At 40.7% G+C, this 25,791-nt stretch overlaps 1 protein-coding gene across 3 annotated transcripts in view; it reads right to left on the bottom strand.

The window, feature by feature from the left end:
- The window catches only part of RFX8 (regulatory factor X8), a 33,494-nt gene extending 24,935 nt beyond the window's left edge, over positions 1-8,559 (bottom strand). For 2 of the 3 annotated variants that reach the window (XM_053936107.1, XM_053936106.1), the window contains exons 1-4: positions 8,373-8,559; positions 4,993-5,116; positions 2,168-2,229; positions 758-844 (exon numbers count right to left, since the gene is read on the bottom strand). In XM_053936107.1, the coding sequence (XP_053792082.1) occupies positions 758-844; positions 2,168-2,229; positions 4,993-5,116; positions 8,373-8,464 (365 nt within the window). In that variant the 5' untranslated portion in view covers positions 8,465-8,559. The remainder of the gene's footprint in view (positions 1-757; positions 845-2,167; positions 2,230-4,992; positions 5,117-8,372) is intronic. The other variant, XM_053936105.1, reaches the window with a different exon arrangement.
- Positions 8,560-25,791: the final 17,232 nt, after the last annotated feature.

The following is a 25,791-nucleotide window of genomic DNA, read 5'->3' as shown; positions in this document are numbered from 1 at the left end:
ATGTCAGCATTTCCCTTTTTTTTTTTTTTTTTTTTTTTTTCTGGGAAGAAATTCAAGATTGTGGTTTGTTTATCTGAATCATGAGCTCAGCCATGAGAATTCTTCCTCTCCTGCCCACAACATGCTCCTGTCTACCCTTTAACCTACCATAGTATCTTACATTCATTTTAGGATTTTAGGCTTTTAAGTTTTGCAATCCATTTTTATTTGTCTTACACATTTTCTTATTGATGTTATCTTACAAGAGGTGATTTTAAAATCTGATATTTTAAAACCAAGTGAATGAAGTATTTTTGAAGTACTGTTTCAAGCAGTAAAAAAAACAGATAACAAGATTATGTGTAGGACTCTCCAAAACAGCACAGTCATTTATACTGTAATACATTTTTCCAGCCTAGTGCTTAATGAGGAAGGTGATAGAATGTCAAGAAGCCATTTCAATATGATTTTTTGAGGTCCCATTTAGAGTCTCAACATATTAAGCTCTTCTTTTAGGTTCAGCATGAGTTCCTCCTCTTAAGATCTACATGGCTAAAACATCCAATTTTAGGAAGTCTAATTAGGCAGTGTCTGTTTCCAAAATGCAGCTTGCCTATTAGGGCACAGCATTTAATGGCACAGCACTTTCATAGTGTTTATAATGAGAAGAAAAACATAATGCTACTGTCAGTGTTCAACAGAAGACTTACAGATTTTCATAGATAGAAAACATATAGACATGGGACATTTTTTGATTAACACATTTTTAAAAACAAACCTGAGATAATTTTGTTCATACAGAAGACAGCAAAAACGTGCATAAAAGGAAGACTCCTTCTTGATAGCTATTCCATCATAATGATATCTAGAAAATTAAAAAAATATTAACCGTATGATTTTCAACAAGTCAGCAAATAATTCATAATCCTCTTTTGAAAGCAGATGATCATTCTATTTAACTCCATCTGAATTGAGTGCCTCAGATTTGTACAGGACAGTTAGTGAAGTCAGGAAACAGACTCTTAGCAGACAGAGGTCCCCATATGCCCACGGAAGCTGAAGAACTTAGTCCAGGTGTTCCTTGGCCATTTACAGTAGTTCAGTGACTGGACGGCCCATCAGTGTCATGGCAAGCTAAAACTCAAGAAAACTGCCAGACCTTCTGTAAGATTTATCTGAGCTCAGTGAGAATCACAGCCACCATCTCTGCTACCAAGGTGCTGCCGGCTGGCTCCTCCCAGGCTGGGTCACCAGGAGCCAGGGGAGCAGTGCTGTGCTTCAGAGCCACCTGCAGCCAGGTGCAAGTAACCTTCTGCTGATGGGAAGAGAGAACATGGAGGCCACCAAACACCATCCCAAATCCTGTCTGCTGTGAGCAGAAGCCTAGGAGTGTCTGAGGTGAGGCACTCCCAAAATAAAGGATCTCCTAGCTCAAGCTGATAGCAAGTCCAGACTAGTGGAGACAAGTCAGGGCAAGCCTATACTTGACAGTTACACAAAATGCTTGTAAAATTATTCAGTCTTAATGACCTTAAGACATCCCTTTTCCTAGTCTGGATGTTCAGTGTGTGAGTATAACTTTGGATACAAAAAAAGCATCAAACTCTGCACTCTAAAAGAGAGGGAAGGGAAAAGAAAGAACATTTAGGAGGAGGACCTGAAATTTAAATGGTTTAAAACTGTATTTAAATGGTTTGAAACTGTACAGCATTTCCATTGACCATCAGTATGTGCTGGATCACTCCATGGATGTGTGCAAGGACAAAAAGCACAATATAGACATTGATCATTAATTACCACCCCTGTGCATCCCAGAGCCTTTCCTGGCCTAGAGATGCAGTGTCTGAAGAGCTCTCAGTAAGGCTGTGATGTCTGGCAGATGTCTCATGCAAACTATGCTGTTAATAGCTAATACAAATTGGAGGACTAAGGTCTTTTAAAAGGCAGTCCAGTCTGGAATTCATGCCTTACCAAAACAGATCTGATGTGGTGGTTTTCATGGAATTAACTCTATTTTAATGTCCTTGGTTACACCATGAATTACTCTGGATCTTTTGTTGTGTTACGTACTTGCAACCAACAATTCAGCTGCCATATTACAGTACTGGGGCTGAAAAGTTAGCCACTTTAAAATTTTATTAGAATAGTTATAAATAACATTTTCAAACAAAGGACACAAACCCAATACCTGATACTCCCTGCTGTGGTCCGCTTTCTTGTCACCAGGCCTGGGAAAACTAACTGAATAAGCTGTATAAACAAACAGAAAATTAGAGATACTTGGCAAATTCATTCAAAGATGCAAAAATGTATCTGGCACACTTTTTTGTCTTTAATCACTTTGTTTGCTTTTCATAATTTCCAGGCTAATACCTGTTCTTACATACCTCTCAAATGGTAACTGTTGAACTAAACTCAATCAGGCATTTGTGGATCCAAGGCTAAATAATTTAAAGGATTACGTCTCTCAGGTAGGAATTTTTTTTATAGTTTGCACTAGAAAACCGTGCTCACGCCAAGCGACCCCCTGCAGCCAGGGCAGGATCAATCAGCTGAGGGAACTTGAAGGTGCCCTGATGGTCCCATACTCTGCCAGACTTTGAAGCCTTATTCATTTAAGAAGGACTTACACAAGGGGCTTCACCTACCCACATTCTCTTGGGAAGTGTACTGGAAGGATAGGGCCAGATTTACCTGTCTTAAAAGGACCTGAATCATCAAGCTGCAAAGCAACCTTTTGACCACTGTGGTGGTGTGAACTGAGGTGGTGCAGTATCTGTCAAGGTTGGGCTCTACAGAGTAATTAGATACTGTCAGGGTTTTATAATCCACTTCACTATGATTATTCTGCATGAGCTGTCCTGAGACTAACAGAGACTAACTCAGGACACCTGGGTCCAGGACTAACCCAGGACACTCTAATATTCCCAATACAGCAGGAAGAGAGGATTTACTCCCTGTTAGCAAGGAGTGAGGAGAGTCTCCACTAAGACTTTGTGAGCAGCACAAAGCTTGGACTCTGCACAGTGTGTTGTTGGTCTAAAGGCCTGATAAAGGACTCATCAACACACACCTCTAGTTTTTATGATGGACCTGTTCATTACATGTTTCTGCATGCATCCACCCCAGCTGCTCCCTTTCTCAAATTGATAATTTAGCATAATTCCATTTTTCTAAAAGGACAGCCTATAAAACTGGAGCTTTTGTGGCACAAGACATATCCTTCCTCCTGCTGCTATTCCTTACAGAGACAGTGATGTATTTTTGAGCAGAGGGATAGGGCAGATGAGATTAGTAGCGTCTTCAACCACGATAGTTTGATCCACATGGGGCTGGACTGCAAAAGCCCTTGCAGTCCACACACATGGAGCACAGTCAGGTTACTACAGCTTGGTAAATTATTAATAGCTCAGCCCATTATAGGCTGTGGTAAGTGATTACATATGCACTCAGGTTAAACCAGGATTGCTGCAGTTCCTGCTCTCCTCAGTTTCTTGCTACAAGGTCCATTCTCTTGATGCAGAAGGCCAGACCATTTCAAGCCACTGGAGAGCTGCACCCCAGCTTGCTGCTTTGGGATGTGTCAACTTGCACTGCAACACACAGGGTTGATTGAGGCTGCGAGCAAATACTTGCAAGCAGCAGCCCACAGCAGCTCTGGCACGTCAGCTCTTCCATGTGACCAGACTCACGCTTCATCTGTGCCTGTCCCAGCTTAAAAGTCAAACACATTAAGGTAAACCACATGAAGGCTTTACAGGTGGTAACTCAGCCATGCTGGAGCACTGGAAGGGTACAAGTAGGATAGGATAAATCTCATTTACATGGCTACAAGGCAGAGAAGTCTAAGATAGTCACTGCAGACTATGTAGTCAATGGGAAAAAAAAAAACAAACAAATGGGAGTTCTGAGGCCCCTTTCATCTGAGCTGTCTGAGGTGACTCATTTAGTGTGAGGAAACATGTGTAGCTACTTATTTCTCTCCAGTGGCTACCTAGAGATTTTTAAGGTGACAAGCTTCATGACCAATGTCCATGCTGAGCCAGGCAATTTCTATCCACGGTCTTAGCTGATGGGTGATGATCCATTAAGCTGTGGTAATAAATTACACCGGATCACTCACTCAAATATTAATTTTCAGCAAAAGTGATTTAACTTATCCAGTAAAAAAATTAGATTCAACTGAATTGAGATAAATTATTCATAGAATGGGGTTAGCCATACAAATGAAATTGGCTTCAGGTACAACTTGTACTTAAATTATTTTGGGCTTGTGTTAAAACAATGCTTAGTAGCTCTTACTATGGGAATTAACAGAAAATTAGCCATATAGAATAGGAAGTTCTGAGGAATGAATAAGAAGTCTTGAACAAGAAATAATAACAGTATCTCCCTTAATTTGTTAAAAAAAGGTTGAATAGCTATGGGTGTTGATTGCAGTTTGGATTTCTAAGTGTCAGTTGTTCCATGGGTTGTATCAACCTCTATGTAATAGAAAAGTGGAACTGTTAGAAGGAGAGTCAGTTCTACATCTGCATTTGTTTTGCTTGGATGATTATGTAGCAACTTTTTAGGGTATGTTTGAAGCAAAAGCTCTTCAAGTATACAGAAAAAGGAAAACATAAAATTATGTAACAACTGAAGGTGTCTTTTAAAGACAGAAGAATCATCTCCTTTAAATAAGTTGTGTAACTTTCTGCTGTTAAAAAAAGAAAACTGTGAAACTTTCTAAAATATACTGGCAAAAGAAATCTTTGCTAATGTATCATGCACCAGTTCCTTGAAGAAAATAAACTCTGTCCCAAACAATACTCTTTCTCTGGTACAAATGTATCTACATCTTAGCAAAAATACATTAGAAAATGCACAAGCATCATTCATTACATATTCATTCTTCTCTGTTATTTAATGTCTTTTGATATGCAGTTGATGTGTATAGTTGATGATCAGGCTTTTTCTTTAGACATCCCTACTTCTTATCTTGTATCTACTTATCTTGTATCTACTCTGTACCTTTCCAAAGGTGGATAGATGTACTTGAATCTTGAAATCAGGATTGCGGGTTTCAATATACAGCTCATATAGTAGCCGACAGGGTACAGTGCATCCTCCACACAAATAGAAATTATCAGCTAGCCTTTAAAACAAAAATCATCAATTGGTTTATGTCAGAGTTAGAAGAAAGAATTCTTAGATTTTTATAGTTGATCAGATTTACAGTGAACTCTGTAACAGTCATTCTGATTTTACAGAAGCACAGAATCAAAAAGAGCTACTTCCTTTGTGTTAATCTGTATCCTGGGAAACAATATACTTTTTCATAAAAAAAAAAAAATGTATACTCTCTGTTTATTTTTAACTTTTAAAGCCCTATTTTCCTTGTTTTCAACATGTAAGAGAGGTCATGTGAGATTCTGCTAAGAAATTAAGTAGTTCTCATAATTTTTAAATTAATACAACTTAGCAATACCATTATAACATTAACACCAATACAGACAGTATTAGAATTTCTCATATGCAAAATGTTGTTATATCAAAGAATATAACTTTGGTTTTCTAAATAGAAAGGTATCCACTATACCAAAAATAATAATATGAACATTTTTCCACCTAAAATGTGCAATATGGTGTTTTGGGATACAGCGCACAAAATATAAAGGACCACATTCTGTTTTCATATAACCCCACTGATTTTAGGATAAGTTTAATAGGAGAACAAAGTTTTAATTTACAGTTACTATATAACAGAACTGCCAGGACTGAAGCAGGCTTAGGTGTTTAAATATCCATCCTTTTGCCAAATCCCTATTCATCCTACTAATCAGAATGGTCATAGTCAAGTAAATGCAACTACTTGTGTGAATAAGGTGATGAAAATGTAAACTTGGTTACTTATTAGCCTAAGATATTACCTTCACCAGGAAAAAAATTATCTTTAATTATAAAATAATGCCAATGGTTTTGATGTCAGAAGATAACAGGCTACAGTACAAATATGGGAGCAAAGCTGAATCAAAGGAGTAGAGGGATTAATTTTCAAAGCATGACACACTGTTTGTATCACAGTGCTTTCTTGCTCTGACTCTGTTTCCGTTCTACCAAATTATTTATGCATATTTAATTAATTTATCAGCTGAATGCCAGTGCAGCACAGTGCCAGTTACTCACTGTGTCTTTACTGACAATCAAGTTGGTTGGAAAAGCAGACTTTACAATTCACCGGGTGTGATAAGTCAGCTGGATTTTAAATCAGCATCCTCTGCTTTAGTACCCTGACTTCAGGCAACCCAGTTGTTTATCTTTCTTGCTTTTTCAGTAGACAGTGGATAAGGTCTACAGCAAACTGGCTTGCTAGAACAGACTGAGTAAGAATATGGTCTCTGTGCAGTTGATGATGTTTACCTCACCTGTTATTTGTGCCTCCTCCCCTCTTTCCATTGAAGAATGCTATCTGCTTCCCCCAGCTTTCCTTCTCCCTAGCAAAAGACCCCCAAATGCCTCACCTATACCTCCTTGAAGACCATCTCCTCACCCAACAACCCAAGAGGCTGTGCTGGGCTCCCTGCCAGCTCCTCACCACCTCCAGCCCCACCATCCAACAGCAAAGGCTTCATGGCTAGACCTGAGCAGGAAGCTGCACCCAAAGATAGGGGATCTGCTGCTCTAATGGGGTATTTCCCATTAGCAAGCTAAAAGGTAAATGAAATTCATTCTGCATAACAGTCCTGATGAGCTCTGCCTCCCAGCAGGCAGAAGTGCTTCTTCTTCTAGAGTATCTCAAAACACTTCACAATTGAGCAGTCTCAGAGGAGATTAATCTTAAGTTCAAATTCATCCTTAATATAACATCACAAGAGTCATTGGAAATGCATCAGAAATTAATTCATTCTCCAGTAGCTGGTTTCTGCCAATAGTTTTCTCTCAGCATTTAACTACTTAGCAACAAAGTATTTGGGAATTCCATTTCATGAATTTTTTGTCTATTAAGCTGCCAGTCTTTTTCAAATAGTAAGTCAAACACCTTCTTAATGCTGACACATAATACAAAAATATTTCTATCAGGAAAGCAATCTACACAGAAAAGAGCACAGCACTCCTCTTCTTACTTATTAGCCCCAAAGGTTTCAAAACCTGAGTTTTTATGGCATGCATCAAAACAAAACTGTGAATAAGGACAAAAAAAAATCCAAAGGAAAGTGTGGCAAGGGAGAAAGGTAGAGGTTAAAGAAAAAGCACTGTGTATCCACACACTGTAGAGGGTTTTTTATCCTATTGATTTTAAGACCTCACATTTAGGGTTTGCCACCTATTCTATGTGAACCCTTAGCAGCCAGGCCATTATACAGGTAGGCAAGTCTGCTGTTAAACCATTTCTGGACCAAAATCTGGTTTGCTACTGGAAATGCACCACCTGTAAAATGAAGCTGAACATTCAAAATTTTTAAAAACATTAAAAGAAGGTTGTCATGATGAAAAGGATCATTAGTTCATCCTTTCAAGGATTGCTTATGATTCAGTTTTATGCTGTGTCTCAGACCTGTTCGGTGAATGAATCTCTTCCTTTAGTCCTTTCAAAATAGGAGCAGTGGTATCTATATTACAGTGAAAAAGCAGACTAACTCCCACTGCTCAAGTATGACTGATGGGGGGAGTAAAATTATTTAAGATCACTTGCTGATGAGTTATAAATTTGTATGTGTTGTTACTGTTTCACAAAAGCTTCAACATTATTTACGAGCAGGACTCATTTGTGCTCCGGAGAGAAGTCAAGTAACCCTGGTTTCTCTTTGACTGTCACATGACAGATGATGCTTTTCTCAAAGCCCAAGAAAACAATGGTGACAGCCTTCCTCCACTACACAAAGTGTCTCATTAAGGAGTTCGACCTTCAGCTCAAGAAAAAACAACCTTGGAGAATCTCAAACTGAGTGCCAGTGTGCCACCTCCTCGCAGCCACCTGTGTGCTGCAAGAGCCCACCAGGCACGAGTGGTAGAGCCAGGGAGAGCCTCGACAGCTGCCCTGCAGCATCACAGCAAGTGGATGGCTGCCAGGGGCCAGATCCCGGCCAGTGGGTAGGCTGAGACAAAATCCCATTTCCCCCATGTCAAACCACCTCCATATCACTAAGGCTTGTGGCAGGAGGTGGTCTTTCAGGGAAATTTCCCTGCTTGCTTGGTATCGTTTATACATCACCACGATGATGGGGTCTTTGCAGCAAACCACACGCTTGCCCTACGAAACCGCGCGAAGAGTTAAAAGCAGGGCTCCTACACTCCCTGTGGCAAGGCAGATCCTGCGAGCCCCACGGGAAAGCAGAGACGGCCGCGCCACCTCCCCGCTCCATCCTCAGCCCCGGCCCGGCCCCGGCAGCGGGCAAGGGGACAGCACCCACCACTGCAGGACGGGGAGGTAGGTGAGGGAGGTGGGGCCGAAATAAGCCATGTCGGCCGGCTCCGGGACGAGCTGCAGCTCCGCGTCGTCCATTGGGACCGGGATGGTGGTGCCGGGGCCGGTGGGGGCCGGGGCCGTCGGGTAACGGACGGCGGGTAACGCACGGCCCCGCGCCCGCCCCGCGCCCGCCCCGCGCCCGCCCCGCGCCCGCCCCGCGCCCGGTCCCGCGCCCGGTCCCGCTCCGCGGCGCTTCCCGCAGCGGTGTCGGCGCCCTGCGGAGAATTCGGGCGAGACGCGGCATTCCTGGCACCCACCCACTGCTCTGCTGCCTGATGGGTTTGGTTTTTGTAGGAACTGCAGGCGAGAAAAGGAATTCTGTCCAAATCGGAAAGCGGTGTAAATGGCCGATCGTGCGGCGGTACTTCTGAATATCACGTAGTGGCAGGAGAAGAGGGAATAGCTTCAAACTAAGCTTACGTTTAGATTACGTGTTAGGAAAAAATTCTTTACTGTGAGGGTGCGAGGCACTGGCCCAGGCTGCCCAGAGAAGCTGTGGATTCTCTGTTCCTGGAAGTGTTCGAGGCCAGGTTGGACGGGGCTTTGAGCAACCTGGTCTGGTGGAAGGTGTCCCCACCCATGGCAGGGGAAGTTGGGACTCGGTGATCTTTATGGTCCAACCAGGCCATTCTATGATTCTATGATTCTGTGATCACAAATGACATCTAGAAGGTTTTGCACGTCTTTAAAGCCTTACTTTCAGAGTTTTCAACAGGGATGCTGCAAACTCCCATAACTGTTTAATTTCTCTTTGATACAGATAGATGAAAGGTCTGTCTGCTCTGCTGAAACCCTGTAAGCACTTTTCCATCACAAGTATCCATTATGCAAAATGAGCTTTGCTGCCATGTGACTGACAAACATAAATTATGTATGGCTGGAGCATCTAAAAGCTTACTAGTCCATGGCTTTGGGTTACATTAGAGCTCAGCTTCTCAGAAACTCCCACTGCTCCCTCCTGTTAATTAGCTTCCTGAAATCCCCATGTGTGACACAGACTGGCTTGTTTCCTTCGTTATGACAATATGACCAAAGCCAACACATTGGTAGACAGCAGTATTAAAGGGGGGGTAGGGAGCACGATGACAGGAAAGGGAATTTAAGGTGGCAGGTTACTGGTTTTCTGGTCCCTTGACGTACCTTGTTTTTGAGGAGCAGTGCACACAGATGTCATGTATGGTACAGGCTGCTTTGAATCTGTGAAGCCTCATGCTGTGTTGAGAAGCTCATGGGAAGATCGTGTTCACTCAAGGGCCCCTGAACCAAAGCCTTGAAAATGCTGCCTGCCAAAAACACAGGTTAGTGTTAGTATATGCATTGTAACTAGTACAGTCTGCCATCAATAACTGTGCTTAATGGCTGATTGTGGAAGCTTCCCTTAGTAGCTGCAGTTTTTGGTCTTGATTTTGTATGTCTGCAGTCTACTGACCTCCACTGTGGGACATTTAACTTAGCAAATACTCCTGCAAATAGTGTAGAGCAAAAGTTTTCTCAGGTTGAAGTAGCTGTTGTAAGAACTAACAACAGTGAGACTGCAGCAGCTGTAAGGCTAGCGTGGTGTTGCCATGTAGATGCTGCCTGGGACACTCACAGCCAGTTCAGGTGTGCCTGTCCATTCTGCACTCAGAGCAGTGCCCTCCACTCCATGCACTTAAGGAAGAGGAAACCTCATCTCCAGTTTCCAACAACTGGCTTGCTTATGTGTTTGCATGTGCTTCTGAGCTCTGGCCTTAGTTCTCAAGGTTCGTGACCAACAACTGACTTTTTGAGACTGTCTGCAACTCTACACAGGGAAGTTCCCTATGCCCAAAAACACCTTAGCAGGAAAAATCCCAAAAAACATTTACAATTTAGCTAAAACGGAAGAATGATAAATAGAATATTACTGTGGTAACAGACTGAAGTAAGGGTAATGACACAGATCAGAAAGTCCTTGGATAATACCTCATACTCAGAAAGGTTTCCATGAAAAGAAGCAAATGCTGCACAAAAAAACCTGTCCAGTTACGGTCCATAGCTTGAGAGATACCAATTAGGTCACAGCATTTTTCCTGTCCAGTTTGCAGATAATGAGATAGACAGATCTGTGTGCTGTTCAGGTCTTGACATACTTTTATTTGATTAGGGCTTTCCCATTTTTTTCCAAAAATGACTCTTTACTTTTCAGATAATTCTAACATGTGCATTTTTGTTTGTTCATTTTGTTTTGGTTTAGTTTTTCTTTGTGGTTTTTTTTTTGTTTGTTTGTTTGTTTGTTTGTTTGGTTTTTTTTTGGCAAGAGGGGGAGTGAGTGTGAGAGAAGGGAGATTCTGACTTTAAATGTCAGGCTATTAGTAGAACTTGGTTGAAAACCTGAAATCAGTTTCTTCGGTTTAAACCTGTCAGATAGGACTGGTGTGTATAGATTAGGTCAAGCTGTAATAAGTCTTTATTCTTGCATAAGCTGAAAGCTGCAAAGCTCTTTATTGCTGTCATGGACATACTCCTTGCATTAAATTACAGAGTATATAATGAACATGCACTTTGACTGAAAAAAAATTTGGTATAAAATTAGGAGTATGGTTGAACAGATTAAAAGGTGTACAAAAAAAGGTTCCTTCCTCTGACTTTCACCCATAACTAGGACAAATTTAAACCAAACTTTGAGGTAATCTCCAAAACATTGTAAGGAGCGTCTTTAGCACAAAATTGCCTGTTCAGATTACTGTCTGCCCTCAGCTCCCCCATCCCATATTCAAGAGAAGATTTGTAAGGTAAACAGATTATGTAAGAGCTCTTGCTGGTGACAGCTGTCTTGTAAAGGCAAGTGCTAACATCTCTCAGATATTTACAGTTTTCAAAATAAGTGCTTTATAAGATTTTTTAAATACTTAAGCAAAAGTATGTATGAAACAATCATTAAAGCAAGTGAATCTACTACAGCTTCCACCACTACCAGCAGCAATGAACATATGTGACTGTGGGAAATTGTATGTTTCCCCTAGAGCTGCAGAGACCTGAAGGGTATTTATTGCATTCATTCTCATGTAGGAAGGAATGGGTAACAGAGCTTGAAAAGGAGAATCAAAAATACGAATCCTTCCCTCACACCCACCAAACCAAAGTCCTGGAGCAACATATCATTATCCTTTCCATATGAAAAGTTAAAAGAATTGGGTCATGGTGTAAGAGTCCTGTTGGACAAGGCAAATATCGCAGTTTGAGAAATGTGTCAGTACATTTTATTGGTTTGGCATGCGTTTGTTTGTTTGTTTGTGGTTTTTCTATCTTTACTAGTTGACCTACTAGGGACAAAATTACATCTGTGCAAAGATGTAATTACTCATTTTCCCTTCGAGATCTGAATAATGCCAATGATCAGGCATTACCTAAATCTGATCAGTTTACTATGAGCAGAGATCTTCATAGTTACCTTTCAAACTTCAGTTTGAAATAGATCACTTGAAAGAATCAAACAAATACAATGCTTTAACATTATAGAACGCTATGTCCTTCACAAGCCATGCACTTGGACATGAATGCACATGAGGAAGAGGAAGGCTCCTCTCCCAAGTGCCTGTAGCATGTGAATTCTTGTATGTATGAAAATCCAATTCAGCAAAGCATGTCAGCATGTTTGTAAGACTGCTTCATTTCAGCAAAGCATTTAAGAATGTGCTTAAATTTAAATACGTATTTAGCTGAATCTTTCTGCTGAGTGGGGATTGATGGCTGAATTGAGGCATTAAACATTAATGAGGGAGCTGGGAATACAAAATAATATGTAAATTGGGATGTGTCCTGTCATGACTAGAATAAACTGATTCAAACAATGCAATCATTGCATGACTAAGATCTCCTGAAAGATTTGAAACCATTAGAAATACTTATGACCTGGCGACTCGAGATGGAACAATCACTGACAATCACTCAGTCCTTCACTCATCTCCGATCACCTGGTTTTGGAGTGCCTGGTGGAAAGGCTGGGTGAAAATCTCTTCAACACGGTAACTGAAACACTTAACTGACTGTTGCCACATCGTTAATTCCAGATGCTGCCCTGGGCAGTGTCATCTACTGATCTTCTTTTAACTAAGATTAACGATGACTTCTTTGACTGCTTTTGGTCCAGCCACAGTTGGTAGCAGGGACTGTCTGAGCAGCTCTGTCCCTTCTGTCTGGAGAGTCTCTGGTGTGAACACATCCCATGGGCTCTGCTGGTCACCCTTCGTGCTCTATAGGGCAGTGCCTCTAGGAAGTTGACTGTGGTTTCCACTGTGTGCTGACACCTGCTCTTTGTTTTTCTTGCTCTTTAGTCCAGCTTAGGGCAGCCAAACAGTTTATGCAGTGACTCATGAAGATCGAGATATGGATAAAAACCTATCTGTCCAGAAGAGGCTGAGGTAATGCTTGCAGGAGAAAGCAACTGCTTCATTTCTGCTTGGCAGAAGATGTGGTGCTTGCTTCTCCAAGTAGAAATAGCATTTTATAATGCTTCCCTGATGCATTCTTTTTGTGGTTTTGTTTTGTTTTCTACATTTTGGATGCATACTGGAGTTAACTTTCTGTTTAATAGGACAATCTATTATAAACAGCTGTGCTATAAACTCTGAAATAGTGATGCTAGGTTTGCATGTTAGAGTAATTTTAACAGAAAAAAAAATCTGTACAATAAAAGCAGTGGTGAGTCATGCAGAAAAGTCCCATCTCAGAGGCTAGAAACAGCAGCTCTTACATTAGCTCCTGTGCCTGGTTTGCAGATGACATGCAAAAGTCCCTTAATTGTATTTGTGTGTCAGGAATGTTTACACAATGAATCAATTAGTTCTGAAGTAAGGAATGGCATTAAGGGCAGCATTCAAATGTATTCACAGTAAAGTTCAACTACAAACAAAGAGAGAAAAACATCACCCTACTCCACAAAAATAAATACAGACTTTACTGTGAAAAGAGATGCTTTCTTTTTTTTCTTCTTAATTAAAACAAAAGGTGAAAATGTTTCACTTAAATAGCTACATTAACCAATAATTTTCTTGAAAGAACTCGTTGAAAGATTCAACATAGTGTTTGACATAATTAAATGACAATGCAGTTAACAGTTAACTCCTCTGAAACTGAATTTATTGTAACAAATACAAATCCCACCCCAGTAATTTTTAAGGGTAAAGCATATGTTACATGAGTGATGTGGTTTTATCTTCTCACCTTTTGAATATCTTAAGCCAAACGGTACATCAGAGAAATACTATATGCATGTAATGTCAGGGGTGATATGATTAAAACTGCATGCAGTTCTGTATTCCTATTATTCTTTTATAAATCTTGTTTTATCCTTCAGACTAGAAAGCATAGTAGGAGATAGTGTGATTTATGCCTTGATTATAATTACATAACTGACATTTTCATATAATAATTTATCTCAGATTACCAATACATTTGAGAGAGAGAAAAAAACACCCTAAGAGACTTAATAAGCCTAACCACTGTAGGAACAATGAAACCTGAAGTACCATGACCCATTTGAACTGTTCAGATCCACCAGGACCCCTCTTTGATCAGGGAGGTGAATTAGACAACCGCCAGACATCCCTGACCACCTCATTTATTCCATGATTGCTGCATGGTCTTTTTCTTAATTGCATCTGAAGCATTTGTGACATGTCTATGCTTGGCTTTTGTTCAAATAAGTAGAGCGTTCATTTATGTTGCTGGCAGTAGTGTTGCTCTAGCTGCAGCAGTGTACAGATACAGCCAAGGCAAACTTTATAAAGAAAAATCTTTTACTTGGGCCAGTTCACACAGCTAGACTAGATACACATACTGTGTGCTCACACAGATTGTGTTGGATCTGAAGCTAGCAGCAAACACATGGCTGATAAAGGCTGGGAGCAATTGCTCTGGTAGAATGAGAGTGTTTCTTTTTCCCAATTTAGTGAATTAGATTAGACTGATACGGTTTAGGACAACAAGATGTCTGCTATACCAATTTATATTCTCTATTTTCATTGGAATAAATTAAAAAATCAACCTTTGTGAAAAATTGGATTTGAAATTCCCCTTTAAGGAGCTTGAGAGCTCTGGCCCCATAGCTTTGCACTGACATGAAGGACCTTTGGGGTGACTGGATTGTGACCAGCCATGGAGAGGCTCTGGACTGATCAACATCCTTCATTTATGGTCTTAATTTGTGATCCTGATCTTGAACTACTCCATCATTTCTGACCCTTACAAATACTTTCCTTATGCTAAGTGCTCCTCAGATGGCCTACATAAAACATTTCCACCTCTGCAAGCTTCTTATTTTGACCGTGTGCTATTTGTAACACCCCTCTGGTTGGTACTGTTGGAGTTTTGCATGAGCAAGGACTAGAGCAGACTGAGCACATATCCTAAATATCCATTTGCATTCAAAAGGGAACTTACATTTAACTGTGGTTGTGATCCTTTTATGTTTGTTTTCTATGAATATACGATCATGTGATCTTTACTAGCAGAATACTTCTCTGTGAGAATGCCCATGTGACTTACTCATGGGAGGCAAACATTTAATTCAAATGTTGCATTTCCAAAAGGAGTTTTCTATTGACTTCGTTTTGATTACTTATTCAGACTAGATGTTACGATCCTTGAGGATAAAGCAAAGCAAACCTAGGCAATATTATGATCGGTGGAACAATACGCATTCACGCTCAACTTGTTAATTTTTAAAAATTGTATAAATATAGGCCAAAAGATATATGGGGCTTAAATTCACTGTTCTTGATTTATTTTAGAGGATACATTCCCAACTGAAAATTTCAATGTGGATTACAATATTCATAAATGGGATGATCTGCAGACCTACAATTACTCACTGAAGTATTTAATTCACGATTTTATAACAAGCACATTTCAGACTTGAACTGCAGATCTACAATTGATTCAATGTAAACTTTGCCAAAGCAAATCCTCTGGTAAGATCAAAATGTGTGAGTTAGAGATGCAGGATGTGGTTGCCTAGTTACTAAGCGGGAGTCTACCTGAAAAGCACAGAGAGTATGAAGAGCACTTCAGAGTATGGAGAAGGGTTTTGCCCTTTACTTTTGACTGACATTTCTGCTGAATGTTAAATGTTGAACCAATTTTAATAAACAGTGGCTCCAGTCGGGCAACCTCATTGCTACTGTAGCCAGTGGTAGTGCAACCATTAGGGAAGATAGAATCGCTGGGGAAAATTTAAACAAAAATTTAGACAAAATTTACTTTTAAGATGCATTTAAGACGCATTTTATAGAATGTACCTTGGATATTTTTCTTTCATATGCCATCCTAGTTGCCCTCAGAAATCACAGAGATTTCTTATCTGTTTTAATATTTTCAATATATCCTTGGATTATTTTTAATAAAATTTTTATAACTGCTTAAAATTTAAAAACCTAAAAAGATCGTTAACCTATAGTATTTAAAATTAATTTTCCCTTGAATCTGATTCTTGAGAGAAACAGTATTTAACAAGATTCTGTGATATTTCTGCAATTTGCCAATTTTTTTTCAAATATTTATAATGTATTTTCACCATTGTCTTGAAAATTGTCAAGAAGACAGTAGATTATTCTGCTTTCAACTGTGCAACAATAAGTTAGAATCAGAAATGTTTTCCAAAATTTGAAGCCTTAATGGCCACAGGGAAAAATATTTTTAAATCAAACCTTTAATGGTTTTCATAATTGAAAGAGATGCTGACATAGTTAGGAATGCACAAAGGTTTTTTTTTTTTTAGAAGATATACAATTTTGACTATGAGTGAATCTTGGAAAACAGCATGATTTAATTTCCATCACAGTCAAGTGATCTATATGAATGATATCAGACAATCTTATGACATACTTTTTTATGCTTCTGCAGCTGTCATCTTGTCTTTTTCCAATTTTCTTAGCTACAAAACAGATGTCAAACATTTTGTTTGTAGAACTTACCCTAGAATTATTTTATCACTCACATCATTTATAGGCATTAGTGTACCTAAGGATGCAATTAGTTAAGAAATCTCTGCATAAAGTGCAAAAATACAATAAGTATTGTACAACGCTACGCACAGTCATTTATTTACAAATTCTAGAAAGTGCAGAACATTTTTCTAGAGCTTGCATCTTAATGGCAGGTTACTGTCACAACTATGGCTACAGTCCATGTAGAATTGTAGCGTGACCAAGAAAAAAACCATAAATAATATGTAACGCCTACATTACTGTGGCATTACTTGTCTATGCAATGCCCATTTTTCATACCCTAAACTCAAATGCTGTTTTCCATACAGTGTCTCTTTACCCGTGTGGAAATACATGAGAAGCCATGCCTGGCTCTCTGCTGGCACAAGAGCAGGAGGGATGCATCTGCACCCCCTTGTTTCCTTCCTCACTGAGTGGGGAGGCACAGAGGGCCAGGAGCCAGGACCATGGCACTCCAGCAGCTGAATAACTGAGGGACGACAAAGGACCTTGCAGGTGAGCCCCTGCTTCTCCAGTGGGGTCAATATTCACAAGTCTTTCTTCTCTGATCTTTGGCTCGCTCTCATGGGTTCTTTCATTTCAGTTTTAATTGGAGGCCTTGGTAAAGGGGCATATTCAGCCCACTTTTTCTGAAGGAATCTTCAGATCTTCAGGATCTCTGAAACCCTCAGCCATACCTTGTCATCCACATTACTTTTTCCCCCTCTCTCCCCTATTTCATCTTGTGGCTTCCTTCAGCTGCCCTCCTTCATTAACAGTTCCCAGTTAATTAAGCAGGTTAATACAAGAAAATCATATCAAGATGTAACCTCCTTTCACACAGGCTGCTGAAGCCTGGCTGGGAATTAACAAGAACCTCCAGTAAGGGTTCTCCTGATCAAATCGTATTAACAGCAGGCTACCATGGTCAGTCAAAACATCGAAACATTGCATTTAAACACACCAGAAGCCGTTGACAAAGTTTGATAGTGTTATTCCTTGTATATCACCTCCTAAGTGGGTTAAAAGAGGACAAGTGATGGCTGGAGCAATGTCGTATTTTAACAGGCAAAATACAAAGCAATATCTACAGTTCTTACTTCAGGTGAGCAATTTAGAATAGTTTTAGAACTATATAAAAAAAGTAGTTTCTTTTAAATGCTGTGATAAATTATTATTGAAATGCTAACTTTCTTTGGGCCAAATTCTACTTTAAAAACGAGCTTTGATCAAGAGTTACAGTGTTTAATGTTACTCTGTGCAGGTTTGATTGATTCAGTTTTCTTCTTGCTCCTGCAAAAATGAATGCAATAAGACATGACTCTTAAATTAGAGAGTGGATTATCACTTTCAGGGAGGAGTCAAAGGACTTAGAAAGAACCTCAAATAAGGGATGGATGAACATATTAATGACAGTTAGCATTCACTGTCTGTTAGGTTGAAATAAATTGAGACAATTTGAGCATGTGTATGACAAAGCTTTTTCAGTTTCCTGAAACCAAATTTGTTAACTATTAACGCATGCTAAAAAGCCTTAACCCTTTGATAAAATGTTGGGAAGTAAGATGTTAATGTTAAACCTAAAGTAATTTTTCATTATTAATAATATTATTAAATGTAGTATTTTTGTCCTGTTTGTTTTTGTTGGGTAGGTAGTTGCTCATGTTCTGCCAGTTAATCCTGTTCTTTTGCCTATTTTAATTATAAAGCACCTAATAACATAGCGACTGCTTCTAATAAATTAAAAATACCTGGATAAATAGAGAGCTGGTGTTGTCTATTAGGCACAGTATCCAGGTTTGGTTAAAACCAGGAAAGGCTGCTTGAGCTGTTAAAGTAGCTTCTGCAGCTTGACACAGATATAGAAGACTTGCTCTCAGCTCTAGCAGAAATGCCTGAAGCATAAGGACCTGGGAACTTCTGTTCAAGGACAGAAATAATCAGCACACACAACATCCAACTTTTTCTGTTCAGCCCTCATAAATATTGTTCCTAATTCTACATGTGACAGTGAAAATAATTTTGCAGCCTTGAGAGGTTTTTACATTTTCAGCTTAGTGTGGTTTTACCACAAGCTGTGTAGTTTGCAGAAGAGCAACCCACTTGTGCATTTCTCCAAAAGCAATGGTTCATATGCCTCTGAAACAGAGTGGATACAATGCACAGGCTGTGGCCAGTTTCAGTGTTTGCCACATTGGTGGTGCTGCCAGTCACCCTGCAAAGCCAATGCAATGTAGCTTTTAGTCACAGTGCTTACACTAACTTCTGATATTCTGAAACAACTGGAACGTGCCATGGGCTTTTAATCAGGCCCTTGCAGTTCTCCTTTCCTTAGTATACAGCAACTCTTAGAGGCTGGGTTTAGCCAGCGCGTCCAAGTGAGGTCTCAGCAAAATTTGGTTGTTTCATGTAAGAGCCCATAGAGAATCTGAGTTCTTTGAAAACCCTCGTCATCATTATGTAAGTGCAACTTTATCATTCTACAGCAGTAACCTTTCTGAAGACCTCACCATGGGTGAAAATACTGAGCTGAGGAGAAAAAAGGGATCATGAGAAAATGTACTACAGTAACCCCGTATTAGTGAATGAATGCACACTCATGCATACTTCAGCTATCTGCTTTGATATCCAAATACAATAGAGCTATAGACTAGGCTCAGAATTTGACCTTCAGTATGTTTCTGCCAGGGCATTTATTCCTCAACTGGTTTCTTTAGTCTTAGGCTGTTTTTGTGCTAAGTAGCGAAGAAGTCTGGTAACCCCTGCTGTGCCAAAGGAGATTGGCCCCATACAGCAATCATGGTGTAAGACTGACAAACTTGAGCCTGACAGGTAATGACATCTCCTGCCAATCCTTCTTCATCCACAGAATGCAAGCTTTACTAAGCTGCTTAATGATGGCACAATGTTTACTTCCTTTTTGATGTAGGTATAGTAGGGATCTGAATAAAATGTATCCCCTTTTGGTCATGAAATATTATATGTTGTGAAACACAGGTTGTAGAGCTGAGAGCATAACAATTTGAGGACAGAACTACCTCTGGAAAAAACATTTCTGTTGCTCTTCTGCACATTCCTTCCTATCTGCCTTTTATATCACTGTTTATCTTTGTTATTATGAAGCACATCTTTCTGCATGGTGGTCATAGCTCAAACATTATTTGAAGGGAATGTCTTTTGACTGTCATTTTGCTTGCTCGAGCCCTTGGAGTTCTTGAAATGTAAAGATTTATAGCTTTTTTTGCTCTGCTTGTCCCTTACCTGTGCATATATAGATGCATGTCTCTGTCTCAAACTGGCTGATAAAAGTAATTGGTGCAGAGGAATCCCCATCCTAGGAACAGTATCTTCTGCTATATCCATGGCTCCAGTCAATGCTTGTCTTCTGAGACCTGGAGGAAAAATACATAGTACAAACAAAAAAATCAAGGAGCAGGAAGTATTTTCTTTTATTTTTGATAAAAAATTTTGCTGATCTATGTTCCTTTGCTACAATAATGAAAGCCCATCCACCTCTAGAATATGATTCTACAGCTTTGAGTAGGGGAAATTAATTCAACAAACACAAGGCCCTGATGACTCTGTGATCAATTATCAGAACTGCTCATTCCCCTTTAATAGTAGGGTTGATATGAGGATGTATTTTGTGAGTATCTGTAGGACTGGGCCAGATACCCGGAGTTGTAAAAAGAGAAAAGAACACTTCCCTTAGGTAAAAATCTAAAACTCTTTTAACATTCCTGAATGGTTTATCCTTCCTGTGCTAAACAATTCTCAAAGTGTAACCGGTTACCTTTGCTGGTGCCTTTTGGTAATATGCAGTGACATATGCAGGAACATGTGGAAAAGGCTTTGTCACCACACCTTAGTATTACAGGTAGTGTGTTTTATTGAGAGCCATGAATAAAAAAAGTAGAAAAAAGTGAGGCTTAAAGCAGAGGTCTTGCGCTTGGCACAAAAGAAGCAGGCTTGTAATGTTCATAGTTTCTAGGGGAGCTCATTGCCCCTAGGATGGGGTATGCCATTATGGGAAGTTCTCTGCCAAGTGAGGAGCAAAGCTGGACATCACAATCTCCACACAGGAACTTCAGATGAATTTGGGACCCAGACTACTGAGTGCTTTGGAAACAACAGACTTGGGCTGGAGTCAGCAATGTAGGAAAACACTAAGAGGGCACTGTAAGTCCTAGTCTGTGCAGGTGAGAAGAAATATTGCACTTGCTGGAATTTCCTAAGAGCTCATGACTTCTCACTCATGTGTGTGACATTGCTTTGGTCTAGACAAGAGCTGACAAAGGCTTGTATAATGGGGAACAGGTCACCATCTGATGCTGACTCCCACAACCATTAAATGACAGTATTTTTCCAGACAGCTATCATAAATAGCATTTTCTGTTAGAACACATGACAAAAACTCTATTACATTTTTTGCTCTGCTTTGAAAGAAATCCCCTTTTACATTAATGGCCAAATCTGGCTAAAAGATTCTGGAATGGGGCTTTTGTGATCAGAATTTTCTGCTGTGAATTGAAAAAGAAAAAAAAAAGTATCTTCTTTGTCAAAGGGGCTTAAAGTTGACACAATCCAAAGTAAAAACATCTACATAATCTGAAATGACCAAGAATATTTGTAAAATGTAAATTTTTATGACAAAAAAAACCTTCAGAAAATCGTATTACCAGACAACAGTAATTCAAAAGTGAGCACATAATATTTCTTCTTTTATTCTAGATGTCAGCATCTCTCATAAATAAACAAATATGTAACTTGCCAGATGAATGATCCAAATCCTTCCTGTTCTGAAAATAGGCAGTAAGTAACTAAAGATTTTTTTTTTAAGAAAAGTACAATATTTGACTAACCCTTTGACATTTACCCCTCTGCTTCAGCCCTCACCTGCACCATCACACTTCAGGTCACTGTACTCTTGGGTGTGCTACCACACGTGCTTATTGTGATCTGTGCTCTCAGTGAAATGATCTAATTTAGTCCTCAAATCATGCAAGCAATTGAGCTGGTGCAGAGGAGAAGGCACTAACGTCTTAGGAAGGGATGAGTACAAGCTCTGTGCACTGTGTAACATGCTAGCCCAGTGCACAATTGAGACTAGTATTTAGTGGAATTCCCCCTCCTCCTGTATTAATTAATTAGTGACAGGGACTCTCCCAGCTGCTGGCCCCTGGTGATCAACACACCTCATTTGTTGAAAGGTGCTGGCCCAAGGGTTTGGCCCATGGTGACTAATGCTATTCCAAGGGATTTAGCAGCTAGCACAATCAAGGCCCTCTTCCCAGTAGATAGCATGCTTAAGAAGTTAAGGTGGCTGAATACAACAGGCATGGGCTAAACTCCATCTCCTCTAGCCCTACAGACTGAGAATGGTCCTGGATGGTGCTCCTTTGTGAGGATGTCTGCCTACATACTTATTCATCCATCTTGCCCATACCACATGATCAGTAAAGACAAAATTATTACCCACTGTCCCTCTGCAAACTGTCTTTGATCACTCTGGAGGGAACATGGAGGCCTAACAGAATTGTAGAATCACAGAATAGTTTAAGATGGAAGAGACCTTTAAAGGTCTTCTAGTCTAACCCCCTGCGATGAGACAGGACATCTTCAACTAGATCAGGTTGCCCAAAGCCCCATCCAACTTGACCTTGAATATTTCCAATGATAGGGCTTCTGCTTTCTCTCTGAACAACCTGTTCCAATGTTTCAGCTCCTTCATTGTAAAAATTTTCTTCCATAAATCTAGTCCAAATATACCCTATTTTAGTTTAAGGTCTTGACCTCTTGTCCTATGCAACAAGCCTAAAAGGCTTTTTCTTGTAGGCCCTCTTTAAGTATTGAAAGGCTGTAATAAGGTCTCACTGAAGCTTTCTCTTCTCCAGGCACCGCAACCCCAACTCATAATTTCTTCATAGGAGAGGTGTTCCAGTCCTCTGATCATCTTGGTGGCCCTTCTTTGGACCTATTCCAACAAGTCCATGTCCTCCCTGTGCTGGAACCCCAGAGCTGGATGCAACACTGCAGATGGGGTCTCACCAGAGCAGAGCAGAGGGGCAAAATCCCCTCCCTGGCTTGCTGCCCACGCTGCTTTGGATGCAGTTGGCTTTCTGGGTTGTGAGTGCACATTGCCAAGTCATGTCCAGCTTTTCATCCACCAGCACCCACAGTCCTGCTCTGCAGCATTGTTCTCAAGTCCTTCTCCCCCCAGGGTGTATTGATCCCAGGGATTGCCATGACCCAGGTGTAGGACTCTCTCAGAGCAAGGGGCTAAGGGCCCTTGCTAGCACTCTGTCCCTCTAACCTTGGTGTGTCATCTCACAGCTTGTCCCAGGCAAGCCTGGCATCATCCCCCTCTCCCTTCAATTCTAGTTTAAAGCTCTGTTGACAAGCCCCACTAACTTCTGAGCAAAGACCCTATTCCCCCTTAATTATGGGGGAAAAAAATGTAAGGTTTCAATTTGGCCACTCATCAACATCAGACTGAACTTGACCCACAGCCACTGAACACCATCAAAAGGAAAGCTGCAAAATAATCAGTTCTGGGGCTGGAAGAAAATTTCTGGGCAATGTTTGCGAATCCTTTTGCTGTAGTACTGTCGTCTTTGTTAGTTAATACTTCTTTTAGCAATGAAACCGCTTTGATTTGGGTAGAACTCAGAACTTCTCTGCTTTCTTAAAAAAACAAAATTATGCTGATTTGTATCTTTCCCTTGTGCAGGCTGCATTTGTTTGCACACAAGATATGAATAATGAAGGAGTCTACAAAATTCAGCTGGTGAAATTCTATCAGAGTTTGCAAGAAACAAAACAAACACAAAAACAGCCCATCAAGTAAAAATGGCTGATTGATGCAAAAGGCAACACAGATGGAGGTAATGGAGTTTCAAAAGAGGAATTAGAGAAGATCTGAATGGAAGCTTGTAAATCTGCAGCAATTCAGCTTTGCCAAGAATTGCAGTGGGAAATCCTCGTTATGGGAGATATTTCCATTCTGTACTCACCGATGAGAGCTTTGCTAAGGCAACCACAGGGAAAGCAGGAGACCCAGCCATCAGCATTCCTGAGCCCTGCCAGCCTGCACTGCTGACTCACAAGCCTTGAGTGAGTCACTCATTGCCAGATGCTTCCACCTGACCTTGTCAAGGTGCTGCAAACAAGGAAGCAAAACAGTCTCACCTTTGGCAACTCTGGCAGACAAGTTTTATCATGTTGTATTCCAGCTTCCCCCACATCACCAGTAAGCAGTGTGGCCAAGGAAGAAGCTTTAGGCCAGGCCAAGCCATTTTTGGGACTGGGAGCCATTTCTCTGGTGTGGCAGACATATAAAGGAGTTGTCTGTAACAGAGGAAGACTTGACTGTTGCAAAGGGAACATCACAACTGGTAGAAAGTTCTTTCTACACAGAAAGTGGAGACCCTGGTTGGTGGGAAGCTCTTCGTACATAGGCAGCAGAGAAGCCAGTGGCTCAGCAGATCCTGTGGGAACGATCAGTGAACAAGGAGATGCAGAGTCCCAGGGAGGGAGCCACATAAACTTCTGAAATAGCCTCCTACCATGCAAGCTGAGCTGAAGGGCTTAGATAGAGGCTGGTCTTAAATCTTCCACCAAATGGGAAAAATATCACTGCTTCTAACAGTGGGCTAGTGAATCCTGGAGGGCTACAAAATCTGGGGATTTTTCTTTTTTTTTCCACCAGTTTCTCACCAGAGGGCATGCCACATTGCTAGTCTGGGAAGGACAGTCCTTGGTGTGACAATCTCAGTGCAATTGCTGTGACATGCTCTTTCTCTTCTATGGGATCAGATGTGGGCAGCCTGATCTATGTTAGAAAAACATCATCAAAAGTTTCTGAAATAATTCACTTGGGACTGAGATTTCCTGAGGGTTTTTCTCTGTAGTTCCTCTCTGTAATATCTCTTGTACCACCACCTCTGACCACGAACACTGGGCTGGACTAACGTGACTTGCAAAGCCTAAAAAAGAGCTGAGACCTGAGTGGTGTGTGGTCAGATCTGCAAGCTCAGGGGAAAAGGAGCCATAATCACCCTTATCTTGGCTTAAGCTTCATCTCCTCTTGCCTCCCAGCACTGGCTCTGGATCAAACTTCCCTGTTTCATGTCAGGAGACAATGCCATCAATCACATTGCTGCATCCAGTATTTATACATAGAAAAATCAAGCCATGTTCCAGGTTATTGAAAATCCCTCCTGAGTGCCAGCAGAGGGTTAGTTTTAGCTGCAGTTGCCCAGATACCATTACTGGTAAGGACCCTTACTATCAGCTATAGGGGGAGATTCTTGAGGAGGGGTGTGGTGGGGGAGGGGGAGGCATGAGAGGCTGCCCTGCAGAGCTGTAATCTGGGGTTTAGAGTTAGCTCACATCCCCTACAGAGTCATAGAAAAGTGCCATGAAAGTCAGTACAGGAGCTCTCACTGCAGTAGGCAGCTTAGACACAAACACAGGCAACAAGCTATGTCCTGAGTGCTCCTCTCCACTTTGCCCATCTTCCCCCAGGCTTTGTGAGGACTGTGAAATGCAGGTGGATTTGGGATGGGTCTCAGCTCTGTTGGGCTAGTGAAGGTAAACTGATATGAGTGATATGGTTCCTGTTTTCTGTTGCTGTGACCGTTCTGTGACATCTGAAAGCTTTAGGAAGTGATTCATAAAAGCACATTTGCAGCAGGTTAGGTGCACTCAGGGACCTGTAGGAAGAGGTATCACAAAGTCACAGGTATGGGTAAACCCAGCTGTGTACCACCAACACACAGAAAGCTGCCCTGAGCTGTTGGCACTGACCCAACAAGCCAGGCTGTGTTGTAGTAGGTGCACCAGGCTGCAGATCCTCCCCAGCACTCCAGCACTCACCCAGGTAAGGGATGGATGTCCCTCTGTGTAAGGTCTCACCCTGACACCACAAATTACCCCACAGGGAGCAAGGCTTTATTCAGAGAGGCAGAACCTCCATGCAATAAATGCCTCTCTTGTTTCTGTTCTGTGACTGTTAGAAAACCAGGCTAGTGAAATACTCTTACCAATTTTAATCCCTGGATAGCAGAGTGAAGCCTTATGTCCTTTGTGCTGCTTCCAGCTACAGCATTAGCATTGCTAAATATATTAAATGTTAGAATTTTTGTACTCTTTTGGTAGAAACAGAAAAAATAATACTTATGCTGGACCCGACCCGTTTGAACTAGTGAAACACTGAAAACTCCCAGCTGTCTTTGAATAGAAACATTTCAAAGTATTACCTAAATATTTTGGAACAATATTCAAACTATGTTTTATTTGTGAGATATTTTATTTGATGTATGCAAAATATTTGATGTCTGCAAGCTACTGGATTTGACTCTCAGCTCATGTTGAGCAGTAAGCAACATGCTTTTTGGCTGCAGGACTAAAGCCTTC

Source organism: Vidua chalybeata, chromosome 2, assembly GCF_026979565.1.
Source record: "Vidua chalybeata isolate OUT-0048 chromosome 2, bVidCha1 merged haplotype, whole genome shotgun sequence".
NCBI lineage: Eukaryota > Metazoa > Chordata > Aves > Passeriformes > Viduidae > Vidua > Vidua chalybeata.
This window is presented reverse-complemented; position numbering and strand designations above follow the sequence as displayed.